The sequence below is a fragment of the Plasmodium yoelii genome, assembly GCF_900002385.2.
Source record: "Plasmodium yoelii strain 17X genome assembly, chromosome: 4".
In the NCBI taxonomy this organism is placed as follows: domain Eukaryota; phylum Apicomplexa; class Aconoidasida; order Haemosporida; family Plasmodiidae; genus Plasmodium; species Plasmodium yoelii.
Window position 1 is genome coordinate 795,609 of NC_036176.2, and position 20,091 is coordinate 815,699.

General features: G+C 22.5%; 1 protein-coding gene across 1 annotated transcript; it reads left to right on the plus strand.

The window, feature by feature from the left end:
- Window positions 1-1,432: 1,432 nt before the first annotated feature.
- On the plus strand, window positions 1,433-19,000 carry PY17X_0418900 (dynein heavy chain, putative; the record flags this gene model as incomplete). The annotated part of the gene is made up of 1 exon (XM_022955122.1): window positions 1,433-19,000. One exon carries the CDS (start codon window positions 1,433-1,435, stop codon window positions 18,998-19,000), a length of 17,568 nt encoding a protein of 5,855 aa, XP_022811591.1.
- Between the last annotated feature and the right edge of the window lie 1,091 nt (window positions 19,001-20,091).

Here is a 20,091-nt window from a genome sequence, read left to right on the forward strand (position 1 = left end):
TTTAAAAGCTTAATATTTTATTCTATTATGTATGTATTATATGTACAAAGACATGTAGGCAAGTGAATGAAAAATTGTCTTGGTGTTTAATGTATTTATATGTGCATGTTCGCACTTTCTTTTCTATTAATTTTACTGAGATTTATAATTTCTTGTCAATAAAATATAAAAACATATATACACATGATATATTTTTCCTTTTTATAAATCAAAAAAAACTGTCAAATAAATAATTATAATGTATATATATGTTTTATTTATACAAAATTATGTACATATGTATATTTACATTTAAAACCGTATGAATTTTTATAAAACCCTCATGAAATAAGCTTTTAAATTTAATATAATAAATGAACTTATGAGTTTAAATAAAATGGTAATAATTTTTTAAGTAGTACCTTTTAAGTAGTACCTTTTAAATAGTACCTTTTAAATTATTTCTGCATCTAATATGAATAATATTAAAGCTAATAAAAAATAGGAAAATTTTTTATATATATAAAATGGAGACGTGAAATAAAATTATTATGTTCATATAAAAACTGTGATTCGAAAATGTGGGGATAAACACATTTAAAATAGGTACATATATATTTTATTCCTTTTGGGCATTTATTTTTTGTGTTAGCATATAATTATAAAATTTTGTTTTTTTCAAAGTTTGGAAATAAAATGTTGAGATGTGTTTAGAAGCAATGCTAAGTTCCAACGTGCTACATGATGAAATGTTTTAGAAGCAATAATAGGTTCCAACGTGCTGCATGATGAAATAAGGTATGGGTTTGTCTTAAGACACAGTTAGAAGCAGTTTGAATCGTTTCTAAATAATTAAGAAATGAATGAGAATATGCGATTTATTTACATTTTTGCGTATTCACAATCTTATTTATGCACATTTAAATTTTATTGCTTTGATACTTCAAAGAACTTATTCACTACTACTAGTTAAGAATATATATTTTCTCTTAAGTTTATTATAAATGGGAATTTTCCACATTTAGATGTATAAAAAAAAAAAAAAAAAATTGGAGAAAAAAAGGGGGTATAATATGTAATAAAATAAGTAGATGTGTACACATAATACATATTTATATATGTGTGTACGTATATGGGAAAGCTATTTTAAAGAAAATAAATTATAAAATGTTTATGCAAGATAATATAAATAAATGGGCATATAATTTCATATAATATATATATATATATTCATTTTTTTATGTGAAAAAGGTTTTAGTACATATAGATATTTGCAAATATATGGGCGAATATATACATTCAGTGTTAAGAGTATAAGTTATTTGGATATGCAATTTGATGGTACATACTATTGTTATATGTATTTCACACATATAGATGCATGTACATATGAATAGGAAGTTTGATTAAATTCAGAATAGATATAAGAATTAATTATCCAAATGATAAAAAAATGGATAGAAAAAATGACGAAGTAGATGTTAGGAATGTGTATAATTGGGTTCTGAATCGATTAAGATTTTCTTATCAAGAAAAATATAATATAGAAGATATAATTGAGCGAAATGATGAAGAAAATAAAGAAGCTGTAGAAAATTTTTTGAGTAAAGGAGAAGATGATGTTTTATTGTTTAACATCGAAGATAATAAAATAGTTTTAAAAAAAGAAGAAAATATAAAGTTTGATGATAAAATTGTTTATTTTCATAAATATATGAATGGATATATTAAAGATGAAAATAACATATTATATGGAATCTTATCACCAAATATATTAGACACCTTAAAAATAATGCTTTTAAAAGTTATATATCCATTATTTTTTAATAATAAAAATATATATAAAAATATATGTATAGATGAAATAAATAAATTTTCAATGGATTTTGATGTATATATAAAAGAGCTAAATGAATTTATTTTAATATTAGAAGATATTAAAAAGGTGAAGAAACAAAAAACTTATGAGTATGAAATGATTTGTGAAAAAAATGGGGCAAACATATTTAATAAAAATGAGAATGATGAGAAAAAAGAAAATTCAAATATTAAGGGGAATAATAAAAGTGGAAATGAAATAGAGAATAAGATTCAAAAAAAAAAGACAGAAACAACATTACTAACAAAATATTTAAATATTATAGAATGCTTATTTAATGATATGCAACATAAAATAGAAGAATATAAAAAATGTAATTTTGATGTAGGACCATTTATTGAGATTCAATATTGGAGATATAAACATAGATATTTATTATTTATTATAGAAGAATTAAAAAGTAGTGAAATAAAAAATATAATAAATAATATAAATATAAATAATTCTAATAATGAAGAACAGAAATATGCATATACTTTTGATATATTAAATAAATGGAGAGAATTAGAAATAAAAATAGAAAATGAATATAATGAAAGTAAGGATAATATAAAATATTTAGAAAGTATTGAACAATTTATATTATCTTTATATTTATGTAATGTTGAAAATATTATTGATAACATTCCTTCACTTTTAAATTCAATTAAAATGATTTATTTGGTTGCACGTTTTTATAATACCCCGAATAAACTTAACAATTTATTTATCAAAATTACAAATCAGCTTGTTTTAAAATGTAAAAATGAAATATTTTTTGCAAAAAAAAAAAAAAAAAAATATTTTAGAAAATCAAAAAGAAATGACAAAAAAAATAAGAATAATTATGAATATACAGACAAATCTGAAAAATATAATAGACAAAAAGATAATGATAATGATAGCAGCAATAATATTAGTGAGGATAATTATTTGGAGGAAGAAGGAAATAATATAAGGTCATCAAATTTTAAGAAAAATAAAAAAGAATATGACTATTATGGCAAACATATGAAAAATAAGAATGTTGAAATGAGTTTAGATGGAAATAATGATTCTGATGAAGAAGTGGAAAAAAGTGATTCGTCTTTTGATTATAATTATAGTGAAAATGATGAACAAACTGATCGAGAAAATAGTGATAGCATTGGAGAGAACATGAGTGAAGAAATAGACAAAAATAACAATAAAAATAACAATAATAAAAATTATGTAGAAAATATAATAAATATGAATTTTAAAATGGATGAAATGACAAAAGATAAAGAGAAATTATGGGAATTAGACCCTGATGAACTAATAGAAAAATTTGAATTATGTTTTAAATTACAAGAAAAATATAAAGAAGAATTTGATAATATAAAAACCTTTTTTGAAAATAACTCTAAAAATAAATCTGTTAATTTGGATACACAAGTTATATTTTGTAAAATGGATTTATTTTGTAGACGTTTAAAAAAGTTGGTAGATTTATTTTTGTGTATAAAACAATTTAAGGAATTAAAAAAAGTGAAATTTAATACGATTCAAAATATAACAACATCATTTAATAGATATATAAAAGAGTTTAAATCTAAGCATGCTGATGATATGTTAAATTATACAGACAATTATTTTGATAGAGATTTCGTTGAATTAAGAGTTTATATATCAGAATTAGAAAGTGATTTACAAGAACGTATAATAAATTTATTAAATGGAAGTTCAAATATTATGTTTTCATTTTTTATTTTTTATAAATTTAAAAAGTGTTTTATGAGAGATTATTTAATAAATTTTTTACACACAACATATGATATTTTACTTTCCCAATTTTTAGATATTCTTAATTCGATTAATAATGATTTGGAACATTATAAAATAAATTTAAATTCAAATAAAAATATTAATTATCTTAAAAATATTTTCTGGATAATTAGTATTAATTACAAAATTAATCATATAATTAAAATATTTTTAGATGAAAATAATTTGATGCTTAACTCTTCAAATCAAGTCTCTTCTTATTTTGAGATGGCAAATTTGAAGAATTGCAATGCTTTAAAGGGTTTTGAAAAATCATTATTAAATATTTCAAAAGAAGTTGGAAATTCAAATGGAATCATAAATGAGGAAATAGACAAACAGTGCTGTGTAGATGAAAGAAAAGAGACAGTAGGATGTCGAAATATTTTTTTCGAAATAAATGAACAAGTTTTAAAATTATTAGAAGAACATGAAAAAAAAAAAAAAAATGACATAAAAAAAAAAATGGTATCTGAAGAAGATGGAGAGAAAGAATGTAATGAAGATAAATTAGTAAAAATTGAAGAATCTGAAAATAAAAATAAAAAAATAAAAAATAAGATTTTTAAATCTTCTAGTGGGAAAGAGGTATTAAAATTATATATAAAAATTTATAAATTTATTGAAGAATATAAAAATAAATTATTTAAACATTGGGTTTTGTTTACAAAAAGTGTGAATAGCTTAAATGTTACTATATTTGTTAAGCATCCTAAAACTCAAAATGTTACAGTAAATTTTGATAACAGAATTAAAAAAATAATTAGAGAAGCGAAAATTTTTATGTCTTTTAATTTTGAAATACCAGAAGATATAAAAAGTATGATGTCACAAGAATCTAGAATCTATACTTTATATTATAAGTTTTATAATATATTAATAATTGTAAAAAAAATGAAAAATAATAAAAAAAAAGATATAGAATACACATTAAAGCGATTTTTTATATATATAGATAAACTGATAGTACCATATGCTGTGAAATATACATGGAGTAATTATGCTGTTGAAGATTCTGTTGATAATTTAACAAAAGAAATAAAATATTTTGATGAAAATATAAATTCATTATATTATATAATAGATGATCATATTAATTATAATATAAAATCGCTATATAAAATATTAGAACACAAAAACGAGAAATTTAATATAAATAGACAGAAAAAAAAAATATATAAAAAAATGATTTTATGTAATTCTATATCAAAGAAAATACAAATAGCAATATTTGATCTTTTAAATAATATACAATATGTGTATAATAATAAATTAAAAAGTAAAATTACAAAAGAAGAAATAACAAATACAAGAAATTTTTATTACAACATATTTTTATCTACTCTTAAAAAAATTTATTTAAAAAATATTAGAAAAGTAATTAATAAATGGTCTTCATTTAATAAATTCGAAGAAAAAAAAAGTGATAGCAATGATAGTGATAAAACAACAAATACTTATGAAGATAATTTTATAGAAATTTTGTTGTTGATTCATGAAAATAAAATTATTATAAATCCGTCTATAAATAATATAAAAGATGGTATTAAAAAAATGATTAACATTTTAATAAATAATTTAATATATGTAGATAACTGGATTGGTAATGATGATTTAATAAGCAAGTTTGAAAAAGATGATGAGTTCGAAAATAAAGAAATTGAAAAAAATAATAGAAAAAGTATATTTGATGAGCTTTTAGATTCTTCTTCACTTTTGAAAAAAAATAGGAATGAAGAAGATAATGAATTTAACATCGAAAGTAATAATTGTGTGTCTAATTTAGAATATTATTTTGATTTTTATGAAAAAATAAAAGAAGACAAAAATGTTGAAAAGGAACTTATAATGTTAAATGAGAAATTAAGTGGATTTCAAAATGTAGTGGATAATTTTATTAAAAAGTTTGATAAGTATAAATATATAATAAACAAATTTGAGATGGAAAGATTAAAAAATTTGGAAAAACAAAAAAATATGCCCCCCAAAATAAAATCAGTAAATAGCAATAATTATTCAGTGGGTGAAATAATATATGATAAAAATAATGATGAAGATGTTAAAAAGGAGAAAAAATCTATATGTATAGATAGCGATTCTGAACAAGGAAAAGATAAAGTTGTGGAAAAAGACAATGATAAAAATGAGGATGTAGATAATTGTAATTATAGTAGTGATGAAGAATCTAGTGATAATTATGATGATGAATATGATCTATATATTTACAAAGAAGAAGAAAAGATAAAAGAATATATTGATATAAAAAAAGAAATAAATAATATAGAAAATGTATATATATTAAACGTATTTAAATTTAATTTAGAAAAATTTAAAATGTATTTATTAAGCATTATTGAAAATGAAGCATTAGAATGTGCCAACAAAATTATTTATCCTGTAAAAAGAAAAAGTGATTGGTTAATAAAAAAAATGAATGGATATAAAACAAAATTGAAAAAGAATATTGTAGATATTGATTCTCTTTATTATGTAATTGATGTAATAAAAAAAATTCATGTATTTGAATCAAATATAGATATAGTATTAAATCCGATATATGAAATGTTAGACATACTTGAATTTTATATGAACAACTTTTTAAAAAAACAAATTGATAGATTTAAAAATTTTAATCATTATGATGGTGAAGCCAATGATATTTGTGGTAATAACTTCTATGATAATAATGGTTATCAACAAAATTTTGGAATAAATTTAGATAAAAAAGATGAAAAAGAATTTTCTAACGAATTAAATGAATCATATAATAAAAATTTTATAAACACATTTAACAAATTAAATGTAATGAAAAAAAAATTTATAAGTCTATATAGAATTGAGGTAGAAAAAAAGAATGTAATAATGAGCCAATTTAACGAATTAATATATTTAACAAAAAAAGTAGAAGAAGAAATACAAGAAAAAAAAAGTACTATGAAAAATGATTTAATAAATAATATATATAATTTTAAACATAGTATGCAATTATTTAGAACCAATTTTCTAAAAATGAATTTTAAAAGTAAACATGCAAATCCATTGACTGTTTTTGAAATTTTAAAAAGATATAAAGAAGAAATTAACATTTTAAAAAAAAAATATAATAGTTATTATAAAGGAGAATCTATATTTGGATTAAAACATCAAGAACATTCAGATTTATTTTTAAGTATAACCGAAGTTAATAATTTTTATTCTCTTTATGATTTATATGTGCAACTCAAAGAAAAATTAAATGAATGGAAAAATCTAAAATGGAATGATGGAATAATAAAAATAAAAGAATTAAAAGAAGAAATTTTAGTATTTGAAAAAAAATGTTCACAATTACCTAAAAATTTAAAATCTATTGTAATATATAAAAATTTAGTTAAAGAAATTATGTATTTTAAAGAAATCGCACCAATAATTGAAGAGCTTGAAAAAAAGACAATTTTGAAAAGACATTGGATTGAAATAATTAATATATTAAAAGAGAAGAAAAAAAAAGAAATAAATATTAAGGAGAAAAAAGTTAAAAAAAATATGTCTGAAACTCATAAAGAGCCGGATTTAGTAAAAGATAATGTAGAACACTTTAGAGATGGCACTACATTAAAAGATGAGAAAAATAATGGCGACAATATTGGGGATAAAACTGGGAATAATAATGGCGATAATAATGACGATAAAACTGGGAATAATAATGGCGATAATATTGGGAATAATATAAGTGGAAAAAATCAAACTGAATATGGTGAAGAAATGGAAACAGAAATTCTGAACGATACAGAAAAAATAAATAAAGAAAATAAACCTATAGAAAATGATATAATGTTAGATGATGGGTATTTAGATGAAGATGAATATATAAATAATTTAAATAATCTTGATTTAGATAATATGGACTTTTTAATTAAAGATTTAATAAATGAATATTTATTAAAAAAAAAAGATGATATATTAGATATATGTGATAGTGCAGAAAAAGAAGCTAGCATAGAAGAAAAAATAAATGAACAATATAAAATATGGAATGAAACTTGTTTTCGTTTTAGTAAATGGAAGAATAGAGATTATGCATGTATATTGGTAGGTAGTAAAGTTACTGAAATTCAAGAAAGTTTAGAAGAAAGTCAAATATTATTGAATAATATAAATTCTACAAAATATAGCAAACCATTTAAAAATAAGTTATCAATACTTTTAAATAAGTTATCTGATTGTAGTGACATAGTTGAGAGATGGATAAAAGTTCAAATGTTATGGTGTTCAATGGAGAGTGTATTTACAAGTGGTGATATAGCTAGACAGATGCCAATTGAATCAAAAAGATTTCATCAAATAGATAAAGATTGGATTAATATTATTAACATTGCTAATGAATCATCTATTGTTGTAGAATGTTGTCAAAGTAGTATGTTAAAAGAGCTATTACCTAATATGCAAAAGGGTTTAGAAAGTTGTCAAAAATCTTTAGAATCTTATTTAGAAGGAAAACGAAGTAAATTTCCTCGTTTTTATTTTGTATCTAATTTAGTACTATTAAAAATTTTATCACAAGGATCCGACATAAATATTATTCAATCAGAATTAATAAAATTATTTGATGCAATAAATTATTTAACTATAAAAAATATTCAAAATAAAAAAAGAATTGTATGTATTAATAATAAAGAAAAAGATGATATTGAAACGGTGGAATTAGGTAACCATGTAACGATTGATGGAAATATAGAAAATTGGTTAATACTTTTAGAAAAAGAAATGCAAAAGGCTATAAAAAGAGAATGTAAATTAGGAGTAACTAGTTCTGCTCAATTATTTAAAAGTATGAATTTAAAAGAGTTTTGTGATAAAAATATTGCACAAGTTTCTTTAATATGTTTGCAAGTTATGTGGACAAATGATATTGAAAAGTGTATACATAAATATAACTCGGAAAAAAATATATTAAAAGTTACTAATAAAAAAATAAATTATATTATGTCTGAGCTAGTAAATATATGTCTTTCTGATTTAGGAACAAAATTTAATAGAACAAAATATGAAACTCTTGTTACTATACATGTGCATCAAAGAGATTTATTTAATGAAATATCTGGAAAAATAAAAGAACACAAAATAAAAACATGTACCGATTTTGATTGGTTAAAACAAACCAGAATATATTATAAACCAGAAAAAAATATTATTTTAATAAGTATATCAGATGTCGATTTTATATATTCTTATGAATATTTAGGTATAAAAGAAAGATTATGTATTACCCCTTTAACAGATAGATGTTATTTAACATGTGCTCAAGCATTAGGGCTATGTTATGGTGGAGCCCCAGCAGGACCAGCTGGAACTGGTAAAACTGAAACAGTAAAAGATTTAGGAAGAACATTAGGTATATATGTAATAGTAACAAATTGTTCTAATCAACACAAACATAAAGATATGGCAAAAATATTTAAAGGTTTATGTAGAAGTGGGTTATGGGGATGTTTTGATGAATTTAATAGAATAAACTTAGATGTATTATCTGTTGTTGCTATGCAAATAGAATCTATTGTTACAGCAAAAAAACAATCTTTAAAACATTTTCTTTTTCCTGGTGATTCAAAATCAATTAATTTAAATCCATCATCTGCTTATTTTATTACAATGAATCCTGGATATGCTGGTAGACAATTACTACCAGAAAATTTGAAAATATTTTTTCGATTTATTTCTATGATGGTTCCAGATAGGCAAATTATAATAAAAGTAAAATTAGCATCTGTTGGATATTTAGATATAGATAATTTGAGTAACAAATTTAAATCATTATATAATTTATGTGAAGAACAATTGTCAAAACAAAAACATTATGATTTTGGACTTCGAAATATATTATCAGTTTTACGAACTGCTGGAGATACAAAAAGAACAGAAGCGGGAAATGATATTGATGAAGAAATACTTTTAATGCGTACTTTAAGAGATATGAATTTATCTAAATTAGTTCATGATGATGTTTTATTATTTTTATCATTATTAAATGATGTTTTTCCTAAATTCCATAATATTACAAAAAAAAATTATCAACTAATAGAAGAAAATGTATTGAAAATTATTAAGAATAAAAAGTTATGTGCAAAAAAAAAATGGATTTTAAAAATATTGCAATTATATGAAACATCTTTAGTTAGACATGGGTTTATGTTAGTAGGAAATACTTTAACTGGTAAAACAGAAATATTAAATATTTTGACATCTGCATTATCAAATGTAGATATTCTTACTAAAATAATTACACTAAACCCTAAATCAATAACATCTGAGCATATGTATGGGGTTAAAGATAATTTAAGTGAAGAATGGACTCCTGGTATTTTTGCTAATATATGGGAAAAATACAATAACAGCAATTTAAAATATAATACATGGATAGTATGTGATGGACCAGTTGATGCAATTTGGATAGAAAATTTAAATACAGTTTTAGATGATAACAAGATATTGACTTTAGCTAATAATGATAGAATTCCTATGACAGATAATACGAAAATAGCTTTTGAAGTAGAGAATTTAAATAATGCTTCTCCAGCTACTGTAAGTAGAACAGGTATAGTTTATATTTCTGACAATGATTTAGGATATAAACCTTTTATTTATAGTTGGTTAAGCAAAATAAAAGATATAAATGTTTATGGTAATACTTTATTTACGATTTTTAATAAATTATTTGTTTTTTATTTGGATAAAATTAAAATTCTTCAATTTTTAAGAGAAAATTGTAAATTTGTTATGGAAGTATCAGATTCAATTTTAGTTTCTCAAATGATCAATTTGTTAAATTCTTTATTAGTTCAGTATATAAATGCAATAAACAATTTTATGTATAACGAAGATGATTTAAATAAAATATATTTTTTCCCCGACTCAAATGAAAAAAAATTATTGCACCAAAATGGTACTACATTAATAAAACAGAATCATAATGAAAATATGATCAGTGATTTAGATAAGTCTGAGAATTCTATTAATTTGGTTGGAACAAAAAATAAAAAGGGTAAAGATATAGATCTACAGAAACAAAAAGAGCATACGCCTGGTTCTGAAAGAAACAAATTATTGTCTAATAAAAATAATGAGAATAAAACATTGACTTTGAGTTTATCTAACAAAAACCAGGCATTGTCTAATACTGGAAGTGGAAAACAGGAACCTAAAATAATTGAAAAAAGTGAAAAGGAAAATACACAGAAAAAATATGGTGGTGAAATTGAAAAAAGTGAATATATTTCTAAGAATGGTCAAACTGAGACAAATGATGGAGAATATGATGAAAAAATGGAAAACGCAAATAATTATAATCCTGGATTTGAAACAAAATATGATCAAATAAAAGTTGAAGAATGTGAAGATATAATGATATACTGTATAGTTTGGGGTTTATGTGGTTTATTAGAATATACATATAGGGTTAAGGTGCATAATTATTTGTTAAATAATGTGAGTAGATTGAAATCAGTATTAGAAAAAAAAGAAAAATTAAAAAAAACAGAAGAAAATAATATTTCTGAAAAAATGATTTATAATAATGATGGAGAAAATGTTGTAAATACCACTAATTTTAAAGATAATAACTCTGTAAAATTGGAAAACAATATGACTGATAAAAAGGATTATGATTCTTTTCTAGAATCTGAAAATGTTGGAGATATGGATGAAGATTTTGAAAACGATAAATGTCTTATTTATGATTATTATTTTGATATGCAATTAAGAACATTAAGAAAGTTTAATTTATCAATTTTCAAAATGCCTAAAAATATGAACACAATATCTGCAATATTAATTCCAACAATCGAAACTGATAAAGTAGAACATATAATAAAATTGATATCAAATATTCCTATTCGATCGCATAATTTGCATACATATAAGAGTACATTATTATTGGGTTCTACTGGATCTGCTAAGACATCGATAGCTTTATTATATACATCTAAACAAGATAAGAATACAAAAAGATTTAATTTTTCAAGTGTGACAACTCCAGAAAAATTTCAATTATTCATTGAATCTGAGTTAGAAAGGAAAACTGGAAAAACATATGGTCCAATAGGAAATACAAAATCTATTATTTTCATTGATGATATGTCAATGCCAAAAATTAATGAATGGGGAGATCAAAGTACATTAGAATTGTTAAGACAACTTATTGAATTTCAAGGATTTTATTTCTTAGATAAAGATAAAAGAGGAAATTTTAAAAAAATTATAGATTTAGAATATATAGGATGTATTAATCATCCTGGTTGTGGAAATAATGATATACCTAAAAGATTGAAATCAAAATGGTTTAATATTAATATTCCTCCATATAATTTAAATTCTATAAATACGATATATGGAACAGTACTACGAACAAAATTTAATAAAAAAAGAAAATTTTCTGAAGAAATAATTGATAATATTGATAAGATTATTTTATGTACTATTAAATTATTTGGTCGATTAAAAAAATATCTTTTACCCGTGCCTTCACGTTTTCACTATTTATATACAACAAGAGATTTAGCAAAAATATTTAACTCAATGTTATTATGTCCCCATAAAACGATAGATAATAGTTTATATAATTTCTTATGTTTATGGAAACATGAATGTGAAAGAGTGTTAATTGATAAGTTATCTAGAGTAGAAGACAAAAAATATTCTTTAGATCAAATAAAACAAATATTTAAACAATATTATCCATCTTATACAGATATAGCAGATAAAAATATATATTTTAGTTATTTCTATGTTTCTGAAAAAGAAGAACAAGAATATATGATAGAGAATGATTTAATAGAAAATGGTGACCAGGATCAGAAAAATAATGGAGTAGTTGGTGGTATAGGAAATAATAGTGGTGTTAATTCAAATATTTCTGGTAATAAAAATGGAATAAAAAATTTGAATACCGGAATAGGAGCATCTAAAATAGAAGCAGGAGTTAACAAAATGAACACAAAAATTGGAAATAATGATAAGGGTAATACAGGAATTAATAAAAATGATATAACAATAGAAGATAATGAAGAAAATATAAATAATTTTTCATTTAGTTGGATGAAAAAAGATTATAAAATGGTTTTCGATTTTGAAAGATTACGATATATTGCTTACGAATATATGAAAGAATATAATGTAAATAATGTTAAGAAGTTTGATTTCGTTTTTTTTGATGATTCATTAAAGCATTTAATTATTATTAATAGAATTATGCAGACTCCTAGAGGTTCAAGTATGTTAGTAGGTGTAGGAGGATCTGGAAAAAGATCATTAACAAAGCTTAGTGTATTTATAAGTGAACAGGTGTTATTTCAATTAAATATTACAAAAACATATACAAAGAATTTATTTTTTGAAGACTTAAAAAATTTATATATATCAGCTGGGCAAATGAATAAAAAAACAACATTTTTATTAAGTGATAATGATATCGAAAAAAACGATTTTATATTAGAACATGTAAATTCTATTTTATCTACTGGATTAGTTTATGGACTTTTTATAAAAGATGAAAAAGAAGCAATATGCTCTGAAATGAAAGAAGCATATCTTAAAGAAATGAATAAATATAACCAATCATCAAAAATGAAAGGAAATAAAAAAAAACAAAGGAATACAAAATATGATTACACATTAGACGATTTAGAAATAGACAATGATTCAAATGATTCACAAATGAAAAGTGATACATCTTCATTAAACAATTTTGATGATTATAATTTTGACACACAATATGACAACAAAAATAGTAGTAGTATTATTAGTAGTAAAGATATGAAAAATGCAGGAAATAAAAAAAAAGATGAAAAAGTTGTAAATGATTTTAATGTACCATCTAGTGCAATTTTTGATTATTTATTAGAAAATTTTAGAAATAATTTACATATATTTTTATGTTTTTCACCTATACATAAAGAATTTGCTTTACGATATCAACAATTCCCATGTATATATAATTGTGTAACTATAGATTGGTTTTTAAAATGGCCTTTAGAAGCATTGGTTAATGTATCTACTGCTTATTTAGATAATTTTAATATTGATATTGAAGATAATTTGAAAAGTGATTTTTATAATTTATTTGCTATTATACATCAAAAAGTTTCAGAAACATGCGAAACCTATAAAGAAAGAATGCGAAGAAATACATATGTAACACCGAAATCGTATTTAACATTTATTAGTTTATATAAACAGATGTATGTAAATAAATATGATGAAATAAAATGTTTAAAAGAAAGTGTAGATATTGGTCTAAAAAAATTAAATGAGGCAGCTATGGATGTACAAAAAATGAGAGAAAGTTTAACATCTGAAGAAGAAAAATTAAAAGAATCAGATGAACAAATGAATATATTATTAGAAAAGGTAAAAAATGAATCATTAAAAGCAGAAACACAAAGTATTGAAGTTTCAAAATTTAGAGATAAATGTATTAAAGAAAAGGATATAATATTGAAGGAACAAGAAGAAGCAGACAAAGACTTACAAGAAGCATTACCATATTTACATGAAGCTGAAGAAGCTATAAAAAGTATAACAGCAAAAGATATAACTGAATTAAAAAGTATGAAAACACCATCTGATATTATAAGAATAGTTTTTGATGGTGTTTTAATATTATTACAAGGGAAATTAAAAGAACCTAAAATAAACATGAAATATGTAAATAAGCAACATGTGGAATTTATACAAGATTCATTTGATGAATATGCCAAACCATTAATGGCTGATATTCGTTTTTTAAATTTATTATTTGATTTTTCAAAAAATGAAAAAGATAATATTAATGAAGAAACTATTGAATTACTCAAGCCCTATATTGAATCTCATTTTTTTAAAACTCAAATAGCAAAAAAGGCATCAGCTGCTGCTGAAGGATTATGTAAATGGGTTGGAGCTATGGCTATGTATAACCAGGCATCAAAAATTGTAAAACCTAAAATGAGTTATTTAAAAATTCAAACAGGGCGACTAGAAGATGCATTAAAACAATTAGAAAAGGCTGAAGATTCATTACTAAAAGCTCAATTATTTGTAGATAATTTGAAATTAGACATTGAGAATATGTGTAAAAAGAAAAAAACATTAGAAGAAACTGCATTAAAAACGAAACAAAGAATTGAACAAGCTAATAAATTGATTAATGGTTTAGCTAGCGAAAAAGCAAGATGGACCGAAGATTCAAATAATTTTTCTAATATCAAAAAAAAAATAGTTGGTGATGTATTCATGTGTTCATCATTTATTTCTTATTGTGGTATGTTTAATACTGAATTTCGAAATTATCTTATGAATGATGTTTTTTATCATTATACGAAAAATGTTAAAAATATTCCAGTTTCATCTAATATAGATGTAATAAAATATGTGTTATCTTATGACGATACAAAAATTTGTGATTGGAGTGTTCAAAAACTTCCAAATGATAAGTTAAGTATCGAAAATGCTTTAATTAGTGAAAACAGTAACAAATATGGATTACTTATAGATCCTCAATGTCAAGCAAATAATTGGATAAAGAATAAAGAATTTCAAAATAATTTAACAAATCAAAGATGTATCACTACATTTAATAGTCCCAAATTTAAAGACAATTTAGAATTTTGTTTAAGTGAAGGAAAAACATTGCTTATTGAAAATGTCGAAGAATATATTGATCCTATATTAGATTCAGTTTTAGAAAAACAAATTATTAAAAAAGGAAAAAAAAATTATGTGTTAATAGAAAATAATTTAATTTATCTTGATGATAATTTTAATTTATTTATGACCACAAATTTGCCTAATCCTAGTTATAGTCCGGAAATATATGCAAAATGCTGTGTTATTGATTTTACTGTTACAGTTAAAGGTTTAGAAGATCAATTGCTAGGAAGGGTATTAACAGAAGAACAGAAACATTTAGAAGTGTCTTTGAAAAATATTATGATAGAACTTAAGGACAATACAAAATCATTGCAAGATTTAGATAAACAATTATTATATAAATTAAATACAAGTAGTTCAAATTTAATAGAAGATGAAGAATTAATAGAAGTATTAAATAATACAAAAGCATTATCAAAAGAGTTGGAAATAAAGCTAAAAGATAGTAATGAAAAGAAAAAAGAAATAAATGAAAAACGAGAGCAGTACAGAAGTGTAGCATTAAGAGGAAGTATATTATATTTTTGCATAGTTGATATAACAAATGTTAATTATATATATAATACATCATTACATCAATTTCTTGAGCAATTTGATTTATCAATTCAAAAAGCAGAAAAATGTCAACATATAAAAAAAAGAGTAGAATCAATATTGTCTACACTAACAAATTTAATTATTAGTTATATGGAAAGATGCTTATTTGATCAACACAAAATTATTTTCAAATTATTAATATCTTTGAAAATATTATTATATGACGGTATTATAAGTAATAAGGATATAAGTTTTTTCTTAAACCCTCTTTCTAATTATAATCCCTCAAATGATATAACTAATGAATTATTAAATAATAATATATTAAATGGAAATATGGATATAAAAAATAGGGGTAAAAAAGGAAATTCTACTGATGCAAATATGAATGATACAACAAATGTCTATTTAGCTAGTGAAGAAAAAGTTGCACCGATTTCAAACGGAACAAATAGTAATGCAAGAAGCAACAATAATAATTTGAAAAACACCAACAATAATATTAATAGTGAGAAAGGAAATATCGAAGAATGTGATGATGTAGTAAACTATAACACAGGAAATATAACTATGGATAATAATACTATTAATAAGAATAAAATTGATACAAATAAAAGAAAATGTAAAAATAAAGGAAGTTCAACAAAATGGTTATTTAAAAATGAGAAACTTTATAAAAATATAAATTCATTATCTTATCATTCTTTTGGAAATGATAAAAATAATCGATTTTTTTATGACATATTAAATGTTATACAATTAAATGAAAATATATGGAAAAATTATTATGATGTATTAGATATTGAAAATAGAGATATTCCTTATTATAATGATCGTTTAGATTCAAGTAGTAAAATAAGTTCTTTTATAAAATTATGTTTAATTCGTTGTTTAAGAGAAGATAGAACAATATTATGTGCAAACAAATTTGTAGATGAAGTATTAAATAGAAATAGCGATAGTATAAAACATGAGACTTTAGAAAATATATTTTCTGAATCAAGTAATAGGAAACCATTTTTATTTTTATTATCTTTGGCTAGTGATCCTACAAATATGATTGATGATTTTGCAAAAAAATTCAAAAAATATCCAACAGATAAAATATCTATGGGAGAAGGACAAGAAGTTATAGCCAAAGAGAAATTAAAAAATGCGCTTATAAGTGGAAATTGGTTAATATTACAAAATTGTCATTTAAATAAATCTTTTATTATTGAAGTTTATAATATGTTGAAAAGTCTAAATGAGATTGAAGAAGATTTTCGTTTATTTTTAACTTCAGAACCAGATAATGAATTTCCTATATGCATATTACATGGAAGTATTAAAATATCAACTTCTTTAAGTCGAGGTATAAAAAATAATATGAGAAAAATATATAAAGACATGATAAAAGAAGATATAATAGATAAAATTGATGATGAAAAATATAGGAAAATTATATATGCTTTGGCATATCTTCATTGTGTTTTATGTGAAAGGAAAAAATTTGGACCATTAGGTTGGTGTGTACCTTATGAATTTAGTATAACCGATTTATTTGCATCATTTTTATTTATCGAAAAACATTTATATTCAACATTATTAGTGAATAGACCAATCAATTGGGAATCAATTCATTATATGTTAGCAGAAGTTCAATATGGTGGTAAAGTAACAGATGATTTAGATCGAGAACTGTTGCTAACTTATGTACAACATTATTTTAGTGAAGACTTATTTAAAAGTAAACCTGAGATTTCAGATCATACAAATAATAATAACAATAATGCAAATATGATTAATAGCCTAGATAAGAATGTTCCTAGATTTTCTGAAATTACAAATTTTGATAATTTTATTGAAAGTTTACCAAATATAGACACACCGTCTGTTTTAGATTTACATAACAATGCTGAGATTACTTATCGAGTTAATGAATCTAGACAAGTTTTAAATTCGATTTTAGAAATTCAGCCTCGAGATATAGATCATGGGGATGAGAAAAGTATGGAAACTGTAGTAAAAGAAATGTCTATTGAAATATTAAATAAACTCCCTGAGGATATAAATATTGATGATATTAAAAAAATGATATATAGAAAAAATAAAAATCCTCAATTAAATAACCAAACAAATCAACAATTAAATGTGACAGCCAACTTAAATGGTGGTGGTAAAAATTTTAATAATTTCGAAAATAATTTTTACAAAAATAAAAATATAAATGACAATTCCTTACAAAAAAGTCTATTACTAAATAATACAATTGGTAATAATGCAAATACAGGGAAAAATACAAACACATCTGATAATAGATATAATAAAAATACAGCTGGTATTGCAAATGAAAATGATATAATTTTAGAAAACTTAGATATAACATATTGGGAATCGAATAATGATGACACTAGTATACAATATAATTTTTCACCTTTACAAGTATTTTTCTTACAAGAAATGGAAAGAATTCAAAAAGTAATTAATTTAGTTAAAACAAATTTAAATGATATTATAAACGCTATAGATGGTTCTAAAATAATGGTAGCTGATTTACAAAATGATACAAAATGTATATATTCTCAATCAATACCTAAACATTGGATATATGATGCTAGCGAAACAGAAATATCTTGGGTATGTAATAATTTAAATCAATGGTTAAATATACTTAATTTAAGATATGAACAAATTATGAACTATTTCCAAAATGGTAAATTGAAATCATATTGGCTACCTGGATTTTTTAATCCTCAAGGATTTCTAACAAGTATGAAACAAGAGATTACACGATTAAATAAAAAGGATCAACTTTCTCTCGATGAGGTAGTATTATATGCTGATATTAAAAATTTTGATATAGAAAAAATAAAAGAATATCCTGAACATGGGTTCTATATACATGGGTTATTTATTGAAGGATCAAAATGGAATTGGCAAGAAGGAAAATTAGAAGAAAGTTCACCAAAAGTTTTGTGTGAAAATATGCCAGTTATTCATATTACCGTTGTTTCAAATAAAGATAAAAAAATCAAATTTATTGAAAATAACAAGAGCATGTTTTATAACTGTCCAGTATATAAATATAATGTAAGAACTGATAAATATTTTATTTTTAGAATTCATTTAAAAACCGATGTCGATCCTTCAATATGGAAATTGCGTGGAACATCTTTGTTATGTTCCAAAGATTAAAGAATGTGCTAGTTTTACAATTCATTCGGTGTGTATACTTGCATATGTCCTTATATATTATACATATATGTATGTTAGAATATTATATTCCACCAAAACACAATTATTTGTCCCTTTCTTATGGGGAACACTTTAACTGCATTTAGCATGTTTTTCGTGACCGTTAATTCTAGGCATCATTTATTTCTGTCATTTTTGCTGTCATTTTTGCTGCCATTTCTACCACCTTGTTCTTTTTTTTCCATTGGTCGATTTCACGAAAAATTAAACTTTAAATAATATTATATATATGAAAAAATTATGCACCTTTAAGGGACTAAAATGGAAATATATTATAACGTAGAATTTTATCTAAAGAGAAAGAAATATTTTTACACGCAATGCTTTTAAAGTGTGTTAAAAAACAGTAGAAAGATGAATAAGCATTAGTCTTTTTTATTTTTAAAAGTTCCTAAATGGATATTTTTTTATATTGGATAAATATATATATTTCGTCAAAATTTGGTAATTAAAAACTTTTGGAAATATGTTTATATATTGCGTCATACAACAATATAGATTATTATTTTATGTTTCATACACACATGAAAACAAGAATTAAAAATTTTATATCATTACTATTTATTTATTCCGAATATAAGATATAGTAAGTATTATGTGTGTTGCTATTTTTAGTACTTTTGGGTTTTTTTAAATTCAATTTTCTAGCTTGGATTTTCAAAGCTTATAACAAATATATACACTAGTGTGCATACAATTGCAGATATTTATACATATAATACATTTCCCATTATTTTTCCTCATATTACCAATTGCAACATTAAATGAAAAAAGATGTCATAGGAGTTGGTAAACAATTTATGCATTCATATTAACACGCCATATTAGTTAGTGGCTAGAGAATATATACACATGTATATATATATATATAGGACATATTAAATACTCGCTCTTTTATATGATATAATATAAAGGGTGGATTGATGATAAGAATTATTTTTTTTTTATTGGGATTTATGATTTAATGAGATATGAGGGTATTTTATTATGACAAAATAAATAAAAATAAAATAAATATGCAAATAAATATA